The sequence below is a fragment of the Vombatus ursinus genome, unplaced genomic scaffold, assembly GCF_900497805.2.
Source record: "Vombatus ursinus unplaced genomic scaffold, bare-nosed wombat genome assembly UNPS02014786.1, whole genome shotgun sequence".
Classification (NCBI taxonomy): domain Eukaryota; kingdom Metazoa; phylum Chordata; class Mammalia; order Diprotodontia; family Vombatidae; genus Vombatus; species Vombatus ursinus.
The window spans coordinates 14874173-14902054 of NW_020954564.1; the positions used below are offsets into that span (position 1 = coordinate 14874173).

Below are 27882 nucleotides of genomic sequence, written 5' to 3' on the forward strand. Positions count from 1 at the left end.
ATTGTGACGTGGGAGAACCTTCTCTGGACATTCACGCCGTGGAGCCCTCGACTTTGCCCCTCCCCGCCCTGTGTGATTCTCTGTCCCTCGCCTCCCCTTTGCCCGCGTCCCCCAACTCAGAATCCAGTTCACACCCTGGGCCCTTCGTACTTTTCCAAGCTTCTTACGCTTTATTCTCCCCCATGTACTCTACGATCCAGTTACACTGGCTTCTTTTCTGTTCCTCCCACAAGACACTCCATCTCCGGACACAGAACGTTTTCGCTAGCGATTCCCCATGTCTGGAATGCTCTCCTTCCTTGTCTCCGCCTTCTGCTTTCCCTGGCTTCCTTCAAGTGACTGCACACATTCCACCTTTTTTCAAGAAGTCTTTCCCGATCCCCTTTATTGCTAGTGCCTTCCCTTTGAGATTACATGCAATTTATCCTGTACATATCTTGTTTGTACATAGTTGTTTGCATGTTGCCTCCCCGCTGGGCTGTGAGCTCCTAGAGAGCAGGGGTTATTTTTTGCCTTTCTTTGTAACCCCAGCGTTTAGCAAATGCCGGGCACCTAGTAGGAACTTGTAGGCGGACTGACTGATCTCCAGGTACGGAGGTGGGGGCTAGGGGGAGGAGGGAGGGGAATCCCCTGCGCGTCACAGGCCTGGGGGATGCACCTAGGCACGCCCGTGTCCTTCCCGGCGGCGCCAAGCAGAGGACAGCCCCAGATACTGGAGGGAACTATCTGACTGACTCCGGACTGGGATCCCAATCCAGGTAAACAAGTAAGTGGCATCATAGAAAGTGTCCTAGGAGACATGAGACCTGGATTCCAGTCTGGACTCTGGTTCCATGCTCTTTGTGTCCTCTCTCTGGGCCTCAGTTGTCCTCATCTTTAAAATGAGGGGTTTGAACCATATTATCTTCAAGCTGCCTCCCAGTTCCGACATTCTACACACTCTGCCGACCTCGGCAGTTAACTTCAGCAAGTCACTTCCCTTCTCTGCGTCTGTTTTTGCCTCTTCAAAATGAGTCGATTGTAGATGTTCGCTGAAGTCCCCTCAGTCCATAAGTACACAGACTTAGTACTCTGGATTCTCTGTATATGGCTGACTCTCATTCCAGGGCTCCGAACTGCTCTTTTAACATGCAAGAATGAGGCAGAAGTGAGGCTGTGATTTTTTTTAAGATAGGTATAACAACTGTTGACATTTATATACCTTTTTAAAGAGCTTTTAAAGCTTTGCAGTATCTCATTTGCTATTTACAACAGTCCTGTGAAATATGGATTGAAGCTATTATTAAAATTTGTGGATTATCCAAAAATTGCATAATGCTTAACACCCTTTGAACCCTTTTTGCCACTTTGCCAAAGTCACTTTTGAAGTGGATAGGAGCCACATAGGACCGTGGCCTTTAAGGTCTTTTTAATCAGTCAGTAGATTTAGAGTTAGAAGATCTGAATTCATATCCTGACTGTAACATCCTACCTTTGTGACCTTGAGCAAATCTCTTCTCCTTTCTGGGCCCCACTTTCTTCACCTTTAAAATGAAAGTCTCAGACTTCAAGCTTTAGATGTCCTGATTACTAATGAGAAATGAGTCTATATAATAGGCTCTGAACTTCTCAGGGGAAAAAAAATAGTTCTGACAGGGTATAGGCCCTGGAAACCCTCCCAGCCCCCCCAACTTCACCTGAACTCTCCCACATGGCCCTGGCATTTGCCTGAGGCTCCTCTCAATATAATCCTTTCAACTGTCCTAGCATTATGGCTTTGACCCTGCCCAATTTCCAATTCTGTTATCTCTAACCCAGCCCAGCCCTCGTTGTCTGCACCTGGACCCACCTTAGATCGCTACTCTTTGATTGCATCTAGACTCCTATGTGACCCAGGTCCCTGGCATTCACGTGGGGCACCCCTGGCCCTTCTGAGTCCTTCTCTGTTACCTCCCAGTCACCCCAGACTACTGGGTCACTTCTTGATCACATCCCGATCTTCCCACAGTCTTTCTGTATGTAAGGTATATCTTGCCCCCATTAAATTGCTCAGATTCCTTAAGAGTCTGGCCTGCTTGTCAACACAAGCATCACTAAATAGCTCGGATTCTTAAAATCTTGTCTCTGACTGAAAGAATTAAAAGCCAAGGGAAAAACCACAAGAAAGAAGAAACAAAAAAAAAAGAGAGAGAAAATAATATGCTTTGATCTGCATTCAGACTCCATCATTCTTTTTCTGGATGTGGATAGCATTTTCCATCATAAGTCTTTTGGAATTGTCTTAGATCCTTGTATTGCTGAGAGGAGTTCAGTCTATTACAGTTGGTCATCCCACAATGCTGCTGTTACTGTGTACTATGTTCTCCTAGTTCTGCTCACTTCACTCAGCATCAGTTCAAGTCTTTCCAGGTTTTTCTAAAGTCCACCTGTTCATTGGGACCATACTTCTTAACCTCAGCCATTTTCCATCATGCTGACATGACTATATATCTTCCTCACCCTCATTTCCTTCCTCATCTTGTTCTGGAAGCTGTATTCAAATCAAGACTACCATTACTTCATGAAAGAATATGTTAGTAGACTCCCCTATGGCATTGCTCACCATTCCTATGACTTAACCTAGACCAAAACGTGCTTTCCTGACCACCACTTAACCATTAGAACATAAAATCTTTGAAAGCAGGAACTAACTCACTTTAGTATTTGTATTTTCAGTGCTTAGCATGGTGCCTGGCACATAGTAAATGCTTAATAAATGGAGGTTTTTTTCTTCATTCAGGCAGTCATGCCTGAGACCTCCAATGGGTTGGAACCCATTCCACTCTTGGACAGTTGCAATTATTACAGAAAGGTTTTATTTGCACAAAGCCTTTCTATATTTATCCCTCCAAGATTCTCCACCATTAGAGGGAAAAGGCTAGAAAGTTCTATACCCAATTGTAAAGGCTTTGAGTACAGCCTGGTGACAAAGTGTTTGTCTGTTGTTAGAGGACTAACTCAGCCAGCTACAGAGAAACTCATCACCAAGAAGGCTGGCCATCAGTGCATGAAAATTTAGCCACATCAACTCATAAAGACCATGTGGAAAGGGCTTCAATCTTTAGCCATGGCAGGAAAAGTCATACCCAAGATTCTCTCTCTCTCTCTCTCTCTCTCTCTATTTAGTGCTTATCTTTAGCTAAGAGGAATAAGATACCGATACAGTTAACTCTAGTCCATGATAAGTGAATGAGAGACATGTAAACAAACTGCTCTGTCAGTTCCAAGAAGAAAAGGTCCTTACCAATAGAAGAAATAAAGAAAGGCTTCTTGGAGAAGTTCACATCTGAGTTGGGCTTTAAAATATAAATTGAAATTGGATAGCTTAAGAGGGTATTCCAGGCATGGGGAACATCATAAGGAGATGCCCAAAGGCAGGGAAAGGGCAAGGTATACTTAGGGCACAGAGAAGAGTGAAGTTTGACCGTAGTAGAAAGTAGGTGGAGGGGATTATTAATAGGAGATATGGGAGAAATGTAAAATGGCAGGGGTTTCAATGCCCACCCTGCTTCCCACACTGGGTTGTTGTAGGGATCACACAAGATGTTACCTGTGAAATAGTTGTGAAAAATATAAAGTGTAATACAAGCATGAAGGATTATTATTACAAGCCCTCCTTCTTGATTGGTCTGGGTCAGTTACCAATTTGGCAACTAAAGGCTGAGGTGTCTTTTTATCCTGGAGCAAAGTATTTACTACTCACTTTTCCTAAGTGCCTTGCAATGTGAAGGTCCCTCAGGAAGACAGATCTTTCTCTCTCTATAACAGACATTTACTAGAAATTGGAAGGGAAAAGTCTCCTGGAACAGTAGGTAAGTGCCTGGAATGGGGAATGTGACAGAGTGATACATCAAGGTTGTATGGTAGAGAGGTAAATTGTGCAAGCAGTGTGGCTTAGTAGAAAACATGGTGGTCCCAGAGTCATAAGACCTGAGTTCAATTCCCAGATGTGGGACCTGAGGTAAATTGAATAATTTCTTTGAGCCTCATTTTCTTCATCTGTAAAACAAGGATGTTAATACTTGTACTTCTTATTTCAGAAGGAAGTTTTAATCATTTAAAAAGTGTGGCAACAGTAATGAGCTCTATATATGATCTATTATTTTTATCTTAGCATTGAATGACTGAACTTGGGCAAGTTTTCTTGAATGCCATAGACTCCAGCTAGTTCCCCCCTTTCAAACATGGTCTTGCTGGTAAAAGTCTTCACTGCATTATGAGAATAGGTTGTTCCTATTGCTTTCAAGCTTCACCTAGCTTTTAAAGTTCCCTTAAAAAAAATTGGCTTAAAATGACACTGGATGGCAGACATACTACAAAGTACATTGGTATAGGGGAAAGAGCCCTGGATTTGGAGCCAGGAGAACTTGGTTTTGTTTGGAACATTTACTAATGGTATGTCCCTAAAAGAAGACATTTCTCTTCCCTGATATTCAGTTTCCTGATCTGGAAAATAAGAAAAGTAACAGAATAATAAGTTTGAGGAAAGCTCTTAGTCAACTTAAGATTGTTCTAGAAAGGGAAGTTATGGCATAGAGTTCTGTTTAAATATCTTCATTTGCAGACAGCAGGATGTTGTATGATATGTGTAACTTACTGGATTGTGGTAAATTTCATGAGAGTAATACCTGTCTTAATTAGCCTTTTGTCTTGCTCAGTACCTAGCAATTAGAATCTACCACAGAACATTCTGCTCATTGTAGGCCCTAAATGTTTTTAGAATGAATTGATAAAGACATGAAAAAAACAATGCCTTAAAGTAACTGAAAAGAAGAATTACTTTGGGGATAATCCTGAATTTTTTTTTTCAAATGGGAAAATGTCCTGTTTAGAATACTAGGAATCTGAATGCTAGAAAGTTACTGGCTCTTTTTTTTTTTAACTTGACAGTACTCTTTCCAATACTTAATGATACTTCTCATGTTACTTGTTAATCCCTCTATCTGAACCTCAGTTTCCTAACCTGTAAAATGAATGGTTGGACTCGTTGATCTCTAAGGTCCCTTACAACTCTAAACTTTCTTGTGAACATATTTGGCTGCCAGGCCCTAAGTGTCCCAAAGACTACTTCAATAGGGACACCCTGACAAAGAGATGATCACACAGGAAGGATCTGGAAGCTGACTACCCCAACTGTATTTACAGCTTCCTAGGAAGACAGTTTTAGTCTTGACCACCAGCAAATCATTTCACCTCTCTGTATCTCAGTCTCTTCATCCATAAAATGGTCATTATAATACTTCTACTACCTGCCTCTTTGTAAGGGTTTTAAGGAAAGTGCTTTGTACACCTTAAAGCATTACAGTGATTCTCAGACATTTTGGTCTCAGGATTCCTTTTTACTCTTAGATTTTATTGAGGACCCTCTCCCAAAAAGCTTTTGTTTGTATGGGATATGTTTGTGGTTATTTACTATATGTTAGAAATTTAAATGTTTTAGTATGATTATGAAAATAATTTTTACCTCCAGAACCCTAAAAGGTCTCAGGAACCCTTCATGCTTTGAGAACCATGCACTATAGAAATGTGAGCTTTTATTGTTGTTATTTTTCAACTAAATGGGAGACACAAGTTAGCTAGTCATTATGGGAAGAGCAAAATGAGCAGAGTTTGAACATTTTGTAAGGTAGCAACAAGGTGTCCTGGAAAGAGTGCTGATTCTGGAGTCAGAAGACCTAGCTTCAAGGCCACATAATAGGGCCTGTTTGACTCAGAGAAAGTCAGGTTCTTAATCTCTCAGTGCTCCAGACAATTTTCCAAGACTATAAATTACAGAACAGCAGATCTTCAGAGGGGGTTTACTTGCTGAGAGTTCCATATTCCACTGAAACCATGGTTCAAGGACAAAAGATATTATAATAACTCATATTTCAGAGCGTTCAAGGTAAAGCACACATAACCTCACTGGATCGTTCTGAGGATCGAAAGAGATAAAGTAGGTAAAACACTTTGCAAACCTTAATGCGCTACAAAAATAAAAGCTATTATTATTATGCCTTAAAGCGCTGTAGAAATGTGAGTTATTATTGTTATTACAGAACCACCAAGGCACCTACTTTACCCTCAGCCACAGAAGGCAAATCTCTCGGCTTTCCCCTCCCCCGTCTATCAGTGCGGGCAGAAGGTGGAGCCCCAGGCTCTAAACGGGGCGGATCCTGTGGCCCGGAGAGACTGAGGCCACTCGCTCGCCTGAGCAAGGCAGGTATCGTGGTAACGCTGTCCTGGGCCCCACACATTCTGGAGCTTCCCCAGCCCCCAGATCGAGCCGATAGCGGGCGAGAGCTTAATACACAGGAAGCAGTTTTGGGGGTGAGAGGGAAGGGGTGGAGTGGAGCTACGGGATTGGGGGTGGGGGTGGGGATGGGGATGGGGAGGCGGGAACTGGAAGGTTTGTAAAGGTGACAAGGGAGAGTGGACAGCTTGGATCCGGAGAAGGGCGATTGAAACTACAATGGGAGAGCAGCATGTTAAGGGATGAGCACTTAAGGGATGAGCACTTGAAAACGGGCTATCCCTGTGTTAAAGCTTCTGCCGTTGCATATTTACTAATCGAGAGCACACGCGCCACCTCCTTCACTCTTTTATTCCCTTAATCCCACAAATCCAAAGTGGTTGACTACTCACTCCCCCAGGAGTATGGCTTGGTAGTTTACTGGGAACTGCATCTTTGGGGCTCTATGCAATAAACGTCTACAAAGACCAGCACTTGTTTTTCGTTTTGTTTTTGTTTTTTAATGCCACGGAAATGAAAAGTCCTCACGTCAAAGCTTACAGCTTTCCTGAGCCTGGCATTATCGCAAGGCCTTTGGTAACAAAAGTGAGTTGCTAAAAAGTCCCTCCATTTCACCTTTATAGGATACCATGACGCTACTTCAAGTCTTGGAACCTGGAGACTGCCCCCAGAAGGCAACATGGTCAGTAATGGAAGATTTGAGTACATACTTTTGCCAATAACTAGCTATAGCATATTGGGCAAAGTGCTTTAGAGAATATCAAGGGTTGGAAGGAAGCTTAGAGGGCATCTAGTCTTCAGGTGAGAAAACCAAGTAAAGCAGCTTACCTAAAGTCGTACTACTAGCTAGCTAGTGACAGAGCCAGGAGTCACTGGAAGGGACCTTAGCAATCATTTACAGTAGTCCAAACTGGTCATTTTACAAATGAGGAAACTGAAGTACAGCGAGGAGAAAATACTTATCCAAGGTCAGTGGTGTCAAACTGCAACAGAAGGAGATCACTATATGTATATATGGATCCCTGAAGGCTGCATATTGACTTAGAAAACCACATTTTAAAATTATCTGTGTTTTATTGTATTTTTATTTATTTTGTTAAACATTTCCCAATTACATTTTAATTTCGTTCAGCTGCACTGGAAAGGTTTGTGGGCCACATGTAGCCTACAGGCTAGCTGTTTGACACCTCTGTCCTAGTTCATATAGCTAAGGTAGTCAGGGGAGTGGCATCAATTTGAGCTCAGGTCTTCTATTTGACTCCCAAGTCCAGTGTTCTTTCCATCCTATCATCCCCTTTTGTGGGCCTGTTTGCTCCTCTGTCAAATCAGAGGGTTGTATTCCATAACCATTAAGGCCCCATCCAGTTCCAAAGTGCTATGATTTAAATGAAATAGTTTACAATTTAAAAAAAAAAAGATGGATAGAGACCCTATAGAACTCTATAGACCATATAGATCTTCCTGCAGTCATAAATTTTGGTTGGACTTATTATTTCATCAGTATAGAAAACTCCATTTACTTATGCAGCTCTGTGATTTAGAATTTTGGGAAACTAAGTGACTTTCCCAGAGTTACAGAGTTACTTTGTGTCAGAAAAAGGACTATGAAGCTAGCTTTCCCTGACTCTAAGCCTACTTCTCTGCCTACTACTCCATGCTGCCTCTCACAAAAAGAGTACCCTCTGTATTTAGGTTCAAACTGATTTTTTTAAGAGGATCAGAGGCATAATTATTGCAAAGCAGATAATCATTTTACTAAGTGCATTTATTGGGTAGAATTAAATCAATGACTATCTAATGTTCTTGGTTTTAAAGCTAATGCTGGTGATTTCTTACTATGCATTATTATTTCACAAAAAAAATTTCCAGTATGAGAATATGGTTTCAGTTAAATTGGCATCACTATTCCTCTACCCATTGCTCAGAATAGCAATGGGGTTCTCTTCAGAAGCAGTGAGGTACAATAGAAAGGGCCCTATTTTTAGAGTCAGAAACCCCTAGTTGGAATCCCAGCTTCAATACTTCCTGACTGTGTGACCCTGGGCAAATTACTCTAGTCAGTGAAAAAGGAAAAACATGTACCTTTCTTCTACACGAATTAGCTGACTCTAGGTAAATCACTTAATCTCTCTGAACCCTAGTTTTCTAATCTATAAAATGAAAAAGGTTAATGAGATAATCTCTAAGGTCCCCTCCTGCTCTAAATTTCACAATTCTATGATGAGATGCCCTCTAAGTTCAATTTACGTCTCTGAGGCTCAGATATTTCCTATGTAAAATTGGCAGGTAATAATGCTCCTACCACCTACCTCCTAGGATGATTGTAAGACTCAAAGAGATAATATGTCTAATCAATTAGTGAAGAGCTATATATGTGATAGCTATTGTTATACTTGTCCTATCCATGTTCAAAGGGCAACTCCACTGGGGACCCAACTGGCCAGTTGCAGTTGGGCAACTCAGCTCCTTCCTTCCTTCTTCCTTCTTTCTTTCCTTCCTTCTTTCCTCCCTTCCTTTCTTCCTCCTCCTTCCCTTTCTTCCTCCCTTCCCTCCTTCCCTCCCTCTCCCCTGAACTCCTTTTCTCCCTCCCTCCTCTCCCTCTGTCCACATAGGGAATCATACCCTTACCTGCAGGTGCTCTGCCCAAACGAATATAAATTTTGATCTCTGAAATCTTGCAAGACGTCTTGGAGTTTACAGATTAGATTTCTTTTTAGGGATCATGCTTTAAACCCAAAGCATTGATTGGTCAACAATAGGTCCCAGCCCAAGCCTCACTTGGTTATCATTTGGCCTCGGATAGTTCAGAGTATACAAATACCAACTGTTTCTGTTTTGGCCAGAAACCCTGAGGGTCTTCCCCTCCCAGATTAATTTTTTTTTTACTTGGTAAAAGAGGTCATTCTTTACCTCATTTCTTACCCAACCTTAATCATTGAATGAGCATTGTCTCAGACAAACTGAGACCTTGGAAAAACCTTAGCTTAAAAAGGCTAAGGCATCCCACTGCATCAGGGGCCATCCCCAGTCATCCTGATCTGTATCTTGTCTCTGGACCCAGATGGCTCCAGAGGAGAGAATAAAGCAGGTGATTTTGCACAGCCCTGCCTCACTTAAATCCAATTCACTTGCAAGTCACAACATCACCTTCCCCATGTCCTGGTCTTCTTTGAAAATGAAGGACAAACAACAACAAAGAGAAGCTAGGTGGTACAGCAGATAGAGTTCGGGGCCTGGAGTTAGGAAGACTCATCTGCCTGAGTTCAAATCTAGCCTCAGATACTTACTAGCTGTGTAACCCTGGCAAGTCACTTAATTCTGTTTGCCTCAGTTTCCACATCTGTAAAATGAGCTGGAGAAGGAAATGGCAAGCCACTCTGATATCTTTGCCAAGAAAATCCCAAATGGGATCAGGAAAAGTCATGACTGAAAAAAGACTGAATGACAGTTTTGGATGACAGACCCTGGGCCAAGAGAAGTCAAGAGGCCACAGTTCTAGACCCAGTTCTAGTACACCTTAGATAAATGTCCCTTGAATAAGTTTTTGTGACATTTCTGAACCTGAATTTCCCCATCTTCAAAATGAGAAGTCCAGGAATGAAAGCTGGACTGAGAGTCAGAAGCTCTGAGTTTGAATTCTGACTCTTCCACCTATATACAAGGGCATGACCTTATGTCATCACTTGACCTCAGTTGCTTCATCTTTAAAATGAGGGAATGAGAGAAGATGATGACCTTTTAAAAATTTACTTCCAACTGTTACCCTGGGATCCTATGACTAATTTTAACTGGTTATTGTGAAGTGAAAAGAGTGAAAACACACACACACACAAACATACAAAGGTACTACTATATAGAAGTTAGGCAGCAAATTAGCTGTAATGAATATATATATTATGACATGGATGATACAAGCTGTATTACCCCCATTTTACAGAAGAGAAAACTAAAGCTCAAAAAAGATCAAGTGACTTTTATATGGTCACAGAGCTAGTGTAACCCAGCTCCATTGACTCCACTTCCAGTTCTGTTTCTACTACACCACCACACTGCTTCTATTCACATGGAAAAATGCTCCTTTGAATTATATAATCACACTGTGCACGAGACTCCTTTTCCCTGGTGCATATTTAATGGTGAAGGAAAGCATACACCACTTCATTTATTTATCACCCTGCTGTCTTGAACACAAAATCCTGTTGGCAGGTACTCCTTGGCTCCCCCTGGACATGGCCCCTGTGCTCGAGTTGGCCATAACTGCCTCTACCTTCCCCCTGGTCAAGATACAGATCAAGGAAAAGTCTTCGTGGTAGGGGGAGCAAATCCTAATGGCAGCTTCTCGGATGTGTACTACATTGATCTGGGTAAGATTAAGAGCTGCAGAGTGTCTTGATTTCAAACTGTACTGTCCTTTTGGTTGGGGTTGCCAAAGAGAGATTTCTATAAAATTTTCAGCCAATTCAGTTTGAATTGGGCTTATGGCTTGAACCCCAACTCTACCACTTACTGTGTGACCTTGAGCAAATCCTTTAAACTCTCTGAGCCTCAGTCTCCTCATCTGTAAAGTGAGGAGGCTAGATTCACAAGCTCTAAGGTCTCTTTCAGTTTTATTACCTTGGGATCCTATGACCAGTCCTAACATTATTGTGAAGTTAAAAGGAGTGAAAACACTGAAAAAATAAAAATGTGCTTTATAGAGGTAAGGCCATTTATGTTTCTCTTGCAGTCAGGCATATTGAGGGTGAATCCTGGCTTTATTTCTTACTACCTGTGTAACTATGGACAAGTCGCTTAACTCTCTAAGCTTCAATTACTTCATCCATAACATGAGGAGGCTTGACAAAATGATCTCTAAGGTCCCTTGCAGCTACACAGCTTATAATCATGTGGCTCCTGAGCTTCAACTTCCTCATCTATAAAATGGGGGTAATATTTGCACTGTTAAACTCCCAGAAAGAATCTGAGAAATCTGTTAATTAACAAAGTGCTCTATATGTATAAGCTATCATTATTATATTATTAGCAATCTTCCAGGATTGTTTGCATATAGGAAACAATAAATGCTTTTTCATTTATTCATTCATTCAAATGAGATAATGGTCATAAAACTCTTAATAAGCTTTCAACTTCAGATAAATCTCAATGTGTATACAGACAGCCTTCACTGGGGAAGATCAAACTCTTCACCTCATGCTATGCAATTCTTGCCCATATCTTTCCCCAATATATTAAAAACTTCCCTCTAGTCTTTCTCATATTAAAGAAGAACTAGTAAACACTAATATAAATGTGAGTTATTATTTTTCCCCACTTAATGCTATTGTATTTTTTCCAATTACATGTTAAAATAGTTTTCAGCATTCATTTTTACAAGATTTTTTTCTCCCTTCCTCCCTCCCTTCCCCCCTCCTCAAGATGGCAAGTAATCTGATATAGGTTGTAAATGTATAATCATATTAAACATGTTTCCACATTAGCCATGTTGTGAAAGAAGAATCTGAACAAAAGGGAAAGACCACAAGAAAGAAAAAAAAGAGAAAGAAAAAATAATATACTTCCATCTGTATTCAGACTCCATAGTTCTTTCTCTGGATGTGGATCGCATTTTCCATCATGAGTCTTTTGGAATTTTCTTAGATCATTGTATTGCTGAGAAGAGCCAAGTCTCTCAAAGTTGGTCATTGCACAATGTTGCTGTTACTGTATTCAATGTTCTCCTGGTTCTGGTGAGCTATTAGTGTTATAGAAAATTCATTGTTCTGGGGCAGCTAGGTGGCGCAGTAGATAGAGCTCCCACCTTGAAGTCAGGAGAAGCTGAGTTCAAATCTGATCTCAGAAACACAACACACGACACTTACTAGCTGTCTGACCCTGGGCAAGTCACTTAACCCCAATTGCCTAGCAAAAAGCAAAAGAAAATTCATTGTTTTCATTTTGTTTAAGGAAGTTCGGACAGGTAGGTTCTGGAATCAATCACTCTCCTATTATTCTTTTATATTCAATGTTCTATGGATGATCGTTGAATAAAATAACTTTTTTGTAGTCAAGTAAAAGTGTTGGGATGTTGGGTTTGTCTTCTATAGACTCATGAAAAGTATTCTCAGTAAATTATACTTTGTATCATTATTAACATACACTTAGCAGATGCCTTCTTATCTTGTAAACTATTTGGATCACTTCAATTCAATGAATATGTACTAATTGTCTGTTACATGTAAGGTCAGTTGGCTGACTGTATTTACAATTGACATGTACACAGAAGATTACTTCTTTGCCACAAGCAACATAAGCCAGGTTATCTAGGAAAGGAAACTGACCAGCCAGCCCAATAATTGTTGAAAATGTTTTACAGCTACCCATCAATGGAATGAAGTAGATTGTGAGGGTCTATTGGCCCGCTATGAGCATGCCAGCTTCCTTCCTCTCAGCACCCCTGGCAGGATCTGGGTATTTGGAGGAGCAGACCAGTCAGGGAACCGAAATTGCTTACAAGCATTGGATCTTGGTAAGTGCTTCATGGCCACCTTCATTCCCTGATGAGGAAATCATCTCATTCCCTATGGAAGAAATTATTTGGATTGTAGTGAATAACTGTATGACAAAGCTGATGTTACAGAAAATAAGAATTGTATTTCCTAGAATAATCTGAAAGTAGATTAGATTTTCTTGATTTATGTTTGAGAAAATGTGCAGTCCTTCACATGTTTTATTCTATTCTGTTCTTCACATTTTGGAAGGACATTGAAAAACCAGGGTATATCCAGAGGAGAGAGACAGTAGGTGATATAGTGAATTTAGAGGAAATACAGGTTTGAATCCTGCCTCTCACCTCAGTATGTCACTTAACCTATCTAGGCCTCAGTTTTTTCATCTATAAAATAAAGGAATTAAAATGAATTGTTTCTAGATTTAAATCCTGTGATTCAAGTATGTGGCAGGATAATGTTGTAGAAGGAATTCTTACCTGAGTAGGGAGTTGGACTAAATGACCCCTAAGGTCCACTCCAACTCCAGAATTCTTTGATTCTCTACTGATCAGCTGTTGGAATCGTTGCATCTGAGTTGGTTTTCCAGGATAGGGCATGGGATATACTGAACCATTCATACAATTTTGCCCAGTTTCCCTTGTGAACAATATATTTTTCAGAATCTCAGAGCCAGGAAGAATCACAAATAGTCATCTAGCTTCTATAAAAAAAAATGTCCAAGGACAGGGAGTTCATTCCCTCTCAAGTCAACGCATCCTGTTTTTGGATAACTCTGATTATTAGGATGTTTTTCTTCATATGAAGTAGAAATCTGCCTCTCTGCTACTTCCCAAACACTGTTCCTATAAGAATAAATCTAATTCCTCTTTCACAGAGCAGTCCTTCACAGAATCTAGGTTTATAAGAGACTTGGGAAGGCCAACCCAACCTTGAACAAGAACCCACAACCCCTAGGCAAGTGGTCCCCCTTTAAGACAGCTATCCTATTTCTCCCTATGCCTTCCAAGACCCAAGTCTTAGCCCTACCCACTCACCCACTTCTCTTAGCCACTTGTAACTCATTTTCAAGGTTAAGGAGAAGGGAAAAAATATTCTGCCTGTGCAAATCTGACTGGTCAGGATAGAAAACAGAATTAGGACCTTGACCTTATATAAGCTAAGTCTGGTAGGAGTTGTAGTAGAATATAGATGTTGATGATATTGAAATTTTCTGTTATAGGAACTGATACTACATCAGCTCCTGTCCCTTCCCTAGAAAATATAAATTTGACAATAGGCCAAGAAATATCAAAGACAGAGAACATTGTGGATGGCTTTTATAATTAAGACAAGTTGCAGAGATGGCACCATACTCTGAGATCCAGTGTGGGATAGAGGAAAGAATACAAGAGTTATACTCAGGGGCAGCTAGGTGGCGTAGTAGACACAGTACCAGCCCTGGACTCAGGAGGACCTGAGTTCAAATGTGGCCTCAGATACATAACAAAGGTGACCCGGGCAAGTCACTAAACCCCATTGCCTAACTGGAAAAAAAAAGGGTTGTACTCAAAGGCAGCTAAGTGGCGCAAAGTAACGCATTTTATATACTAGGAAACTGAGGCCCAACAAGGACAAGTGGCTTGTACATGGTCACAAAGCTGGTAAGTAGAAAAGTCAGGAACTGACCTCTCAGCGGCAACTCACATTTCTCAGTACTTTACAGAGCATTCCTGCATGAGACATTTCTGTAAGGGAGATAGTGTGAATGGGATTTTCTCCTTTTTACAAATGAGAAAAGTGAGGCTGTGGGGTGACGTGTCAAAACCAAGATTCAAGTTCCAAGTCTAGTACTCTTTCCACAATATTGTGCTTTGTCTCCTCAGCAATGGGCTCTGGATTAGAACACCGTGTACAAATGCCAGCTTTTATACTTGGCAGCAGCATGACTTGGGCCAAATCACTTTAGGTTTCTGAACTATCAGTTACTTCATGCTTTCCATCAGAGGCTGTTGTGAGGATTAAATAAAGTAGTATATGTTGAAAGTACTTGGTTTGTACTCATAAATCACTGCATAGATGCATATATATCATTATACTTATATGTGTATGTAATATGTATATATGCATCTGTATGTTTATATTTTTGCATCTATATATGTGTGTTTATGTTTATATAATTATGTATTTTATTCTAGAAGTGTGTGTGTATGTGTGTGTATCTAATCACAAAAAGTCTTAATGTAGTTTTAAGCTATTAAAGCTTTGTGGACATACACACACACATACACAGGATTTTCATTAAGATTTTGGTCAACTTTATAACAACTATGAGTTTTAGAGAACTCTGGGAGGTTTCTCCCATAGCTGGTATTCGTAGGGACAATAAGATAAATATTGTGATTTCCTACATGTTATAATTTGAGAGGGACCAGAAACTAACTTTCTCTCTCTCTCTTTCTCTCTCTCTGTCTGAGAGGCATTATTGTATAATGGTGAAAGTCAATCAGTTAACAAGCATTTATTAAATACTCATGATATGCTGTGTTCTGTGCTAAACTCTGAGAATACAAAGAAAGGCAAAAACATGGTCTCTGACCTCAAGAACATTATAGTTTAATGGGGTTGTGGGGGCAATGCAAAAGACTAGGTTATTTAAGATATACACTAGTCTTGGTCTTATAATCAATCAATAAACATTTATTAAGTACCTGCCTTGTCCTAGGTACTGTGCTTAGTGCGGGAGATACAAAAAGAGACAAAAGACAGTCCCTGCCCTGAAGGAGTTTACAATCTAATGGAGGAGACAGCATGCAAACAAATCTATACAAAGCAAGCTATAATACAGCATAACAAAAGAAATAATTGACAGTGAAGGCAGTGAAATTAGGAGGGGTTGGGGAATTAGGCTGTTATCCTTCATTCTCAAAGGGGACTGGAATAATATCACTATTAGAGTCAAGTTACAATGGGTCCGACTGTGGCTGATCAGACTAATATGAGCTCAAAATGCTCTACCACAGGTCGGGCACAAATAGTCCATATGAATGTTTGGGATGAATTCTCTAAATTTGCACATCTGGCATTTCTTTTGAGCTACTTTTTTTGCTTTGGAGATTTTAGTTGGGACTTAATAGAAGCTAGGGAAGTCAGTAGTTGAAGTAGAGGAGGGAGAACATTCCAGGCATGGGGGACAGCCAGAGAAAATCTGGGACCTGAGAGATAGAGTGTCTTGTTTGTGTAACAATCAGTATCATTGGATTGAAGAGTCCATGTTGGGTAGGAAAGATATAAGAAGACTGGAAATGTAGGAGAGGCTAGGTTATAAGGGTTTTGAATGTTGAACAGAGCATTTTGCATCTGATTCTAGAGGCAATAGGAAGCCACTGGAGTTTATTAAGCAGAGGTGCCTGTGTGATATGATTGGACTTGTGCTTTAGGAAAATCACATTAGTGGTTGAATGGAGGATCTACAGGAGTGAAGAGAGATTTGAAGCAAGCTGACTCACCAGCAGGTTATTGCAGTAATTCAGATGTGAGGTGATGAAGGCCTGCATTAGAGTGGTGGCAGTGTCAGAGGATAGAACGGTTTGTAAAGGTGAAATTGACAGGCCTTGGCAACAGACTGGCTGTGGGGAGTGAGAAATAGTAAAAAGTCCAGGATGACCCCCACATTTTGAGTCTGAGAGACTGAGAGGATGGTGTTGCCCTTTACAATAATAGGGAGGGTTGGAGGGGAGGGAAGGTTTAGGGGGAAAGATAATGAGTTTTGTTTTGGACATATCGTGTTTAAGATGACTACTGGACATCCAGTTTGAAATGACTGAAAGACAGTTGGAAATTGGAGGTCAGCAGAGAGTTTGGGGTAAGATAAATAGATTTGAGAATCATCAGCATAGAGATGGTAACTAAATCCATGAAAAGTGATGAAATCACCAAGTAAAATAGTATAGAGGAAGAAGAGAAGAGAACCTAGGACAGAAACCTAAGAGACATCTATGGTTAGAAGGCATTGACTGGAAGAGGATACAGCAAAGGAGACACAGAAGGAGCAGTCAGATAGGTATGAGGAGAACCAGGAGAGAGTGGTATTCGAAATACCTAGACAGAAGAGAGTATCCAGGAGGGGAGAGTGATCATCAGTGTCAAAAGCTGTAGAGTGGTCAATGAGGATTGAGAAAAAGCCATTGGATTTGGCAACTAAGAGATCATTAGTAACTTTGGAGAGAGCAGTTTCAGTGGAAAGATAAGGTCAGAAGGTGGATTGTAAGAGGTTAAGAAGAGAGAGAGAAGAGAGAAAGTGGAGTAACCTATTGTAGGCAGATTTTTTGAAAAGTTTAGTTACAAAGGGCAGAAGAGATATAGGATGGTAATTATTGGGGATGGAAGAATCAAATGAGGGTTTTTTCAGGATGGATGAGACATGGACATTTTGGAAACAGTAGGAAATGAGCCAGTAGAAAGGAAGAGATTGAAATAAGTGAAAGAATGGGAATGACATAGGGGGCAATCTGTTGGAGGAGACAGGATGGAATGGGATCACTTGAACAAGTAGAGGGGTTAGCCTTGGTAAGGAGTAAGGCCACTTCATCATGTGAGACAGAGGTGAATAAAAAGAAAGTGGCAGAAGTATCTGAGGATAGATGAGGGGAGAAGAGAGAGTTTACAGTGACTGGCCTCAATTTTTTCTGTGAAATGTAAGGCAAAGTTCTTAGCTGAGAGCCTGGGGGGAGGGGGAGCTATGAGAGGTTTGAGAGGGGATGAAAAGGTTTGGAAGAGCTGCTGTGGAGAATGGGAGAGTGACTTGATAAGGGAAGTATAGTAGGATTGCCTAGCAGCAATGAAGACCCAGTTGAGATTGTGTAACATAAATTTATAATAGACCCAGTCAGAAAAGTGGTATGATTTCCTCCACCTTCATTTAGCAGCACATATGTAGAGTGAAAGTGACAAATGGTGGGAATGATCCAAAACTGAGGCTTGGCTAGGCACAATTGCTAATATGATAAGGGGGCTGAAAATTCAAAAGAGGAGGACAGTATAAAGTTGAATTAATTCGCGAAGAGGTCGAAATGGGCAGAAAAGGAAAGAGTAGTTAATACAGGGGAAATGGCTGAGGAGATAATTGAGGGGTCAAAGGATTGGAGGTCACAGTGCAAAGAGTAGGGTTTTGTAAGAGAAAGCAGAGGGGGAGATAAATAGCCAATCAGATTGTAATCAGATAAGGGAAATTAAGGATTCTCTAACATAAACACGGTACATTTATGAGTGATGGCAAGATCCAGGGTATGACCATCTTTGTATGTGGCTGAGGTAGGCTGAAAGACTAGCTCATGAGAAGTGAGTAGGTTGATGAACTTAGTAGTTAGGGTTTTTGAGGCAAAATTAATATGTATGTTGAAGTCCCCTAGTATGACAGCAGGAATTGGGGAGGAGAGAAATATCGAGAGCCAGATATTGAACTCATGGAAGAAAGAAGAGGAGTGACCTGGGGATCTGTAGATAATAGTTACCAGGATTTTGATTGGGAAGATTTGAGTTCAAGTCTTATCTCTAATATTTGTTAATCATATGACCCAAGGCAAGTTATTTTGCTTTATGAACTTCAATTTCCTCATCATTACAATGGGGATGATAATCTTTGCACAACTTCCTAAGTGATGTTGGGAGGAAAGTATTTTATAAACCTTTAAACATAATAGAAATGTGAGTTGTTATTAAAATGTCACCACCATAACTCTTATACCCCTATCTCTCATTGCCTAGAATTCCACTTCAAAGGTAATTAGCTCCATTGATCCCTAATTTAAAATACAAATTCAACAATACTTTAATTAAGACATTATTATGTGCAGAGCAGTCTTTGAGGCAATCATGTCCCACCCCAGCACCAGGCACAGTGTTATACAAACTGTAAGAGCTTAATAAAGGTTCATTCATTGAATTGGATAATAATTTTATCATTGCTTATAATAAGAGCCATGAGTTCTCAAGGAATATACTACCAAAATGCAAACAAAGCTGGAAAAGCTACAGGTTTAGGCCTAATGAGGGACTGCGTGTCTGCCAGAGGACCAGCCCAGCTGAGTGCAGAAAAATTTATTCCCCAGGGAGTTGGCCACCAGGGAGTGAATGTCTTTGCCCACAGTGTTTCATTATGATCATCTACTTCATTATGATCGTCTACTAAAGTACAGAAGGGTTGTATCCTACATCAGTAGAGGATGTTTGAAATACTATTGGTGGCAACTAGATGGCACAATAGATAAGAATGCTACACTTGGAGTCAGGAAGATATGAGTTCAAATCCTTCCTCAGACATTTAGTTGCTATGTAACCTTGGGCAAATCACTTAACCTCTCAGCCTCAATTTTCTCTTCAATAAAATGGGGATCACTTTACTTTTTTATTCAATTTCATTTTTATTTTCAGTTCCTGATTTTCTTCCTCCCTTTACTCCTCTGCATCCAAAGAGAACACAAGCATTACCATATCCATTATAAATATGAAGTCATGCAAAACATATTTTGATATTAGTTATATTCCAAAAGAATGAAAAAAGAAAAGAAAAAGGAAGAAAGAGAAAATAATATGGTTCAGTCTTCACTCTGAGTCTGTCAGTTCTCTATCTAGAGGTAAATAGCATTTTTCATCATGAATCTTGGAATGGTGGTAGATCATTGTATTGATCAGATTCACTAAGTCTTTCAGAGTTGATTCTCTTTATAATATTGCTATTACTGTGTGCATTGTTCTCCTGGTTTTGCTCACCTCATTCTACATCAGTTCAGGACCTACCAGGTTTTCCTGAAACCATTCTCTTCATCATTTCTTACAGCATAATAGTTTTCCATCACATTCATATACATAACTTTTTCAGCCATTCCCCAGTTGGACAAAATGGGGATAATTTTAAATGCTTACTTTACAGGTTTGTTATGAAGATCAAATAACATAATATATTTAAAGCTCTTTGCAAACATTCAATTGCTATATAAATGTTGGTTCTTATTAAATGTAGAATTGGCTCATGGCCTTGCAATATGATGGTGATGATAGTATAGCAATCCTGCTAACCCAAAATTGTCTTATAAAAATTACATGTGGATCAGAAACCAGGATGTGGAGCACTCCTAATGTGACTGGCACACCGCCATCCCCAAGAACATTTCACACAGCATCAGCGATCATCGGAAACCAGCTATATGTTTTTGGTGGTGGGGAAAAAGGTGCCAAGCCTGTTCAGGACACACAGCTCCACGTATTTGACGCAAGTATGGCTAACAAATGATTCATTTATTCAGTCATCCAACAAACTTCAAGCCCTCATCACCTTTTTCTTATACTATTTCTTAATAGCCTCATTGCTTTAACTTTCTCCTCTTCAATCTGTCCTTCATACTGCTGCCAAAATAATCTTTCTAATGTACAAGTCTAATCATGGCCTTCCTCTGACCAAAATCCTTCAATGATTCCCCATTTCCCATAAGATAAAATATAAATGTCGTATCTTGGCATTCATGACCTTCTACTACATAGCTTCAAATGAGTAATTTCATATTATCTCCCCTTAATACATTCTAGGTGCTGACCAAACTGGATTACTCAGCTGTTCCCTGGTTTTGTGTGGCTGTTTCCTCTTACTGTGTAACCATGTAGGCCATCCCCAATGACTGAAGTGCCCTTCTTCATCTCCAACTTTTGAGAACATTTTTTTTTTGAGAACCTTTTCTTAATTCAAGATCCAGCGTAGGTGGATCCTCAATGAAGCCTTTTCTGATTTCCTCTTCTGAAAGTAGTCTTTCCTTTCTCATATTTTTCTGGAGTACTTTGGAGTTTTCTTTCCCCCCCATCATATTCTGCTTTGTTTCACATTTATTTATATCATTATTGTATACCCACCCAAACCCCTAGTGGACTGAAAATTTCATGAGATTATGAACTGTCAATTTTTTATCTTTGTATCTATAGTACTGACCACAGGGCTGAACACATAATAGTCATTTAAATGGTATTTGTTGAATTGAATTGAAATTGGGTACTTCCTTTGCAAAACATGGTATCAGGTGTTATGAGGGAGACAGATATAGGGCACCTGGTCCCTGGTCAAAGGAGCTTACAATTGAGTCAGAGAGACAGAATGCAAATATCAGACAGTATGGTAGCACGGAAAGATCCCTGTTTGGAAAGTCTGAGTTCTAATCTCTACTCTACCACTGACTACTAGGTAAGTCATTTGGCATCTTTTGGACATAAAGTTCAAATCTGCTTGAACTCTGAGGTTTGTTTTTTCTAGAAAGCTTATGAGCCTCAGCCACAAAATTAAATGCTGGGTGGGTCTAGATTTTCTTCTATCTCTATCTCAGATTTCTCATCTATAAAATGAGAAGGCTGAACTAAGGTTCCTTCCAGCTCTGACCTTCTCTTTCTGTATTTTAAAATTCCATGTTCTAAGGTCCATTCCAGCTCAGATCTTCTAGAATCTATATTCTCACATTCTGTGTTCAGAGATCCCTTCCAGCTCTAACAATCTGTCATCTGTGATCTATACTTGCTTTCAAGTTCTCATTGGAAACTCCCAACAGTGATTTCATTTACATTTCTTTCTTTTGGCAGTGGGCAGTTTTGAATGAGATTTAAAAAGAGTAACAGCATGTGTAAAATATAATTTTCATTTGCATCTTCCATTCCAGATGGGGCTTGCTTTGAGAAAACCTAACAGACAAAAACTTAAGCTACAGAGCAGATAAATTTGGTGGAGGGAAATAAAGGGATTTGTTCACATCACCAAAAGATTTTCTCACTTTCAAAAAAGACTCCACCATAGATTTCTTTTCATAATAACAACAATTATCTATTTCATTAGTGGCTTTGGCCAAAAAAAACCCCATCACCTTTCAGCCAACCTTCTAGCGATGAGCCTCTTTGCTCTTAGCTAGCCTGGTCCTTGAACTGTGTAAGTGTGGTCCTTCTTTGAGGCTGTACTCAAAATCTTTCCAGCCTGGTAGAACCTAACAGAACCTAACACCATTGAGAGAGCCTCCAAGAGCCCAGGATTGCTTTAAAAACATTTTTTAATTTATGGAATAAAACAAGCATTTCCATAACATTGTACAGGAAAAAAGATGATTGTATATGAAACTGCAAATCTACTATATACAACTTGCTATTCCCTTCAAACGTACAAAAAAATTATCATGTAATTTTTTTCCTTTTTTTCCCCTCCCCCCACCCTATCTGCATCCAGAGAAAGAACTGATAAATAGAAATATGTATAGAATAATTTTAAATAATAATTCAATAAACATTTAGCAAGCACTTATGCAAGGCCATGTGTTGGGCACTGGACTTCAAAGATGAAAAGTGACATAGCTCTTGCCTTCAAAGACCTGCAAGCTTAAAAAGAGGGGATGTGGCATATGGCATGTGGCATGCAAAGAGTCAGGAAGAATTGAGTATAAGTACTACCTCATACACCGACCTCCTGTCATCATTTAACCTCTCAGTGCTTGCAGGCAACTCCCTAAGACTACAAAATCCAGACCATTTGCTAATTTTTGTCAGTGGAAAGAATTTCCACACCTGTTGTGCTCTATATTGATAAAATAGCAACAGCAATAATAATAGCTAACATTTACATAATATTTCAAGGTTTGTAAAGCCCATTTACATATGTATACACACATACATATATATATATATAAAATCTCATATGATCTTCATAACTCTGAGAGATAGTGCTATTATTATCCCCATTTCACAGATGAGGAAACAGAGAGGTTAAATGATTTGCCTCGGATCACATAGCTTATTATGTGTCTGAGGCAGAATTTGTATGCAAGTCTTCCTGATTTCAAGACTAGGACTCTGACACCTAGCTTCCTTACCCATCCCCCACCCCCCACCCCCAAATTTCTGTGCACGCAAATAGTAGGATACAAAGTAGAATGTTTAGGGGGAGATAAAAGCCAAGAAAAGTGCTATGATGGTGACAATCTTTTCTAACATTTCTTCTGCATCTTCAAATTTTGTGACCATGAATGGTCTCTAGATGCTGAGTTCTCTTCTAGCTCTAAATCTGTGGGTATAATAATAGCTCCAATTTCCAGAACACTTGAATGTTTATAAAGCACTTTGTTCACAATAGCCCTATAAGGTATATATTGCAAATTTTATTATCTCCATTTTGCAAAAGAGGAAACTGGGCCTCTAAGGGATGAGGTAACATAGCCACAGTAATATAGCCAAGAGATGCCAGACCCGAGAGTTGAACCTGGCTCATTTGAGCCCATGTACTATGCTTTTCCCATTATGACAGTTTATTCACCAAGATCCTATTTAAACACAACTTTTCAGGAATGACCTTCAGCATGAAATGAGATCCATCTATTCTCAGAAAACTTTAAAAGTTTGCTATTTCAAATGATGCCAATATACATGCAGTTGAGGGGTACCTGTGTGTTTCCAAAGTACTGCTGCCTAATGTCATTGTATTTTATATTTTCAGCAACATTGAGCTGGTCACAGCCAGAAACCTGCGGGGAACCACCCCCACCTCGTCATGGCCATGTGATGGTGGCATTGGGGCCAAAGCTCTTTGTCCATGGTGGTTTGGCAGGGGATGAATTCTATGATGATCTATATTGCATAGACACAAGTAAGTGGAGTAGAAATGGAGGTGGGAATGGGAAAAATGACTTTTACAAACAGTTTGTGGTGTACCAGATATATGAATTTGCAAGCAGGTAATCATGCTGAATATTAATTTTTATATCTTCACTTAATACCAATAACTTAGTATTATAAAGCTTTAAGATTTGCAAAGCTGTTAAGGTATATTCTTACTTAAGCCTCACAATCACTTCCATGAGATAGGTGCTATAGGCATTATTCCTCCCCCCCCCCATTTTACAGATAAGAAAACTGAGACTCAGAGAAGTTAAGAAACTTTCTCGTAGTTATGCTACTAATAAGTTCACGGATGGGATTAGTTCTTTCCTGACTCCAAGGCCAGTGCCCCTTCTACTACACCATACTGCTGCTGCTTATGGTGTTTTAATGTTTATAAAGGACTTTTCTTCTCATCAATCCTGCAAAATGTGTAGAAAAAGTATAATTTTGCCCATTTTACATATGTATTGGCTGTTATCTCAGCCCAGATCTCCAAACTCTGAAGTTCCAGCATTCTTTCCACTACTGTTCATTATAGTTGAGACAGCACTACCCATTAAGAACCTAGGTTTAATGGCTTTTAGGACCCACTATTCTGCTCTGAGAAGGCCAGAAAGAGCTCAGATTTTACATAAGGACAATTTGCAACAACTACCCTTAGCCATCTCCTTGATTTCCTCATGATTCTGGCTACTGGATAAACTTTAGTTTGTCAATGTCCCTTCATTGTGTCATGTTTGTTCTTCTGGGCAAACGGCAGGCAAAATAGAACTGTGGCTTTTAGAACAAAGATTTAAATGAATGAGGGCCCCTCTAAAGTCCTTTTTACTAAAACTGATGTTCATCATCCTAAATGTTAGAGATGCAAAACAGTCCCTGCTTTTAAGAAAGTTATGCTCTACAGGAAAGGATAAATATAATACAAAGGAGTGATGGTAGCAAAGGAGAGAGAGATAAAATGTTCTGGAAGACTTGAAGGTGAGATAATATTTTCAGCTGGGTGGAGAATTAGGGAAATCTACCTAAACTGAAACCGTTGTTTTCTCATTTGCTTCTGAAACAATGTTCACTCTTTTGGTAGATGACATGAAATGGGAGAAGTTAGAAACCACAGGGGATGTCCCATCAGGCTGTGCTGCCCATTCCGCCGTGGCCATTGGGAAGCACATATACGTCTTTGGAGGAATGGCTCCCACAGGGGCACTGGCTACAATGTACCAATATCACATAGGTAGGAAGTTCAGTTTTTACCTCTTTAAACCAATGTTTCAACTGTTACTCTGGAAAATGCTACATTACTTTGAATTTTCAGTGAGGCTATGAGTAGCAATGAGTCTGAGGGATTAGAAGGTGCATTTATGGGGAAATTTTTTTTGGTGATATAAATATTTTCCAATTATATGTAAACAAATTTTAACATTCGTTTAAAAAATTTTTGAGTTCCAAATTTTCTCTCTCCCTCCTGTCCCCTCTTACCCTTTGAGAAGGCAAGCAATATGATATAAAGTCACATAAAACATATTTCCATATTTTATTGTTGTTCAGTCGTTTCAATCATGTCCAACTCCTCATGACCCTATTTGGGGTTTTCTTGGGGAAGATACTAAGGTGATTTGCCATTTTTTTCTCCAGTTCATTTTACAGATGAGGAAACTGAGGCAAACAGGGTTATGTGACTTGCCCAGGGTTACATAGATAGTTACGTGTCTGAGGCCACATTTGACCTCAGGCAGATGAGACTTCCTGATTCCTGGCCTGGTTTTCTATCTCCTGCACCACCTAGCTGTCCCATTTCCATATTAGCCATGTTGCAAAAGAAAAGACACACACAGAAGTATGCTTCAATCTGCTCTCACAGTTAATCAGTTCTCTTCGTGGACAGGGATACCATTTTTCATCATGGGTCCTTTGGAATTGTCTTGGATCATTGTCTTGATTAGAGTAGCTAAGTCTTATGCTGTTGATCATCCTTACAATACTGAGTTTACTGTGTACAATGTTCTGGTTCTGTTCACTTCACTTTGCATCAGTTCACATAAGGCTTCTATGAGGAAATTTTGACATAAAAGTAACTGCCATGGGCCTTTTTCTTTATTACTGTTGTGCAGATCTTAGAGGCCTGGCTTATTCAGTGAGTCCCAGAGTACCTGGGCTGGGAAAGGGGTGGGTTTCATGCTGTGTAGAACTATGGTTCGTAACCTTTGTGTCCAGGATCCCTTGGGCAATCTAGTGAAGCCAATGGACCCCTTCTCAGAATAATATTTTTAAGGGCATAAAATGAAATACATAGAATTACAAAGGAAGTTAATTATATTGAAGTACCATTATAAAAATATTTTTTAAAAATTCATGGACCACAGGTTATGAACCCTTGCTATAAACACTGGTTCCTTTGACTTTCTTCCTTTCTCTCTGTTTATTTCTCTTCTTTGTTCTTTATTTTTAAATAATTTATCGATCTCTTAATTTCCAACAACAGAAACACCAAATAAAATACTCTTATAGCTATTTATACCTAAAAATACTTTCTACATATAATATATCCATTTTAAATATTTGTCTGAACTTGTGATTTTATCAGCACAGAGAACTTTAAGGAAATTCCCTCTACCAATGCAAACAGTAACTCTTCTGCATTTTAACATTCTGCATATTAGAGAGTTGCCTAGACCATTGAGAAGCTGTAACCTGTCCAGGTTCACACAGCCAGCAGGTGTCAGAGGTAGAACTTGAATGTACATGGTCCTGACTCTGAGGCAGACAGTCCTATCTACACAACCTATCTCTCATGTCCATAGCTCATGTGTTACTAACTCCATATTCTTTTCTGTTTGTTCATTAATCTCTGTATTTGTTTATACATTTTTTAAAAATATGGTTTAAATCAACATGATTTGTGTTTTGGTTCTACTTTCCCTTCACATTATTTTGTATGTCTTTTCAGCTACCTTTATATTCCTCTCTTTTTCTTTTTGGAGGGAGGATTCCAGATCTATGAGTTCATTGAAGTAAAGAGCTTCCAGTATGGAACTCCCTCCATTAATGCAGCTTTGTGGCTCATCCATAGAGAGTTGTCTGGACACTGACAGGTTAAGTATATTTATTGCCCACGCTACATAGCTAGTATGTGTAGGGACAGTACTTACATCTACTTCTTCAATGCAATTCAATAACTCTCTAACTAAATGTCTCATGTTCCAGGTTCTGTGCTAGATTCTAGCTAGCCCTTTATCCACTATTACTGTGCTGCTTTTTGTATTCTTCATGTATCATTTCAATGACATTGTAGTATTATTTTGATATTTCATAGTTTATTCAATAGTTGAATTTTGAAATATTTAGGTTTTTTTTCTAGTTTCTAATTATAAACATTGCTAATATACATATAGATACATGAACATAGGGACAGCTAAGTGGTGCAATAGATAGAGTGCCAGGCCTTTAGTCAGGAAGACTCATTTTCCTGAGTTCAAATCTGGCTTCAGACACTTACTAGCTGTGTGATCCTGGGCAAGTCACTTAACTCTGTTTGCTTCAGTTTCCTCACCTGTAAAAAAGCTGGCAAAATGCAAATGCAAAATTTTTTGCAAAAGCAAAGAATGGCAAACTACTCTAGCATCTTTGCCAAGAAAACCCTCAGTGAGGTTATGAAGAGTCCAACATGACTGAAAACAACTGAACAATAACATACGGACATATATCATTTTTTTTCTTTATGATAATACTTTGAGTTTATTCTCAATAATAGAATTATTAGAACAACAGATGACATTTTGTGATGTTTGTATATTACCAAAATGCCCCCTGAAAATTTTTTTTACCAGTTTTAAATTCCAATAATAATGTATGAATGTTTCTGGTTTGTTTTTTGTTTTTGTTTTCAAACACAGAAAAACAACACTGGAGCCTGCTTAAATTTGATACATATTCACCCCCTGGACGACTGGATCATTCAATGTGCATCATTCCTTGGCATGTGGCTCCTGCCTCTGCAGAAGAACATACAAATATAGGCAGTGTCAATAGCAATGTAGAGAAAGAAGGCTTAGCTGATGAAATTGTGAAAGGTGATGACTTAGATCAGAAGGAGACAGACACATTCCTGTGCTTAGTGTTTGGTGGGATGAATACTGAAGGGGAAATCTACAGTGACTGTGTTGTAACACTAGTTGACTAATAAAATTCATGTTTTCTTAATATCTTTCAAATTTTCTATGTTAAGAAATTAGAAGTGAACAACTGTTAGGGGAAGATAGGACAGCAACATTAATTTTATACTAGAAGCTTAAGTGTTTTGTGCTGTACAATGTTTCCATATTGACACAGTCAGATTGACCAGATAAAGAGATTATCTAAAAAGTAAAAAACTTCAAGAATCATAGAATGTTAGAGATGGAAGGGGACCTTAGACTAGAAGTTCTTAAACTTTTGTGTGTGTCATGGATGTTAAAAAAAAAAAACAACAAATAAACAAGTTTGCAAACCTTGTGTTAAGAA

The 27882-nt window shown here is 39.4% G+C and overlaps 1 protein-coding gene across 7 annotated transcripts; it reads left to right on the plus strand.

Annotated features, from left to right (window-relative positions):
- Positions 1-456: 456 nt before the first annotated feature.
- Positions 457-27879, plus strand: LOC114046872 (rab9 effector protein with kelch motifs-like). Of its 7 annotated transcripts, none has more exons than XM_027867450.1 (9): positions 649-766; positions 6057-6216; positions 6874-6932; positions 10457-10614; positions 12603-12755; positions 19827-19988; positions 23222-23371; positions 24467-24616; positions 27276-27879. In XM_027867450.1, the coding sequence occupies exons 3-9, from the start codon at positions 6880-6882 to the stop codon at positions 27560-27562; spliced, it is 1113 nt and encodes a 370-aa protein (XP_027723251.1). In that variant the 5' UTR covers positions 649-766; positions 6057-6216; positions 6874-6879; the 3' UTR covers positions 27563-27879. The 7 variants fall into 7 exon arrangements, with proteins under 7 accessions (XP_027723254.1, XP_027723251.1, XP_027723252.1 ...); XM_027867451.1 differs by having other exon boundaries at positions 649-758; XM_027867453.1 differs by lacking the exons at positions 649-766; positions 6057-6216 and adding an exon at positions 457-589.
- The last annotated feature ends 3 nt before the right edge of the window (positions 27880-27882 follow it).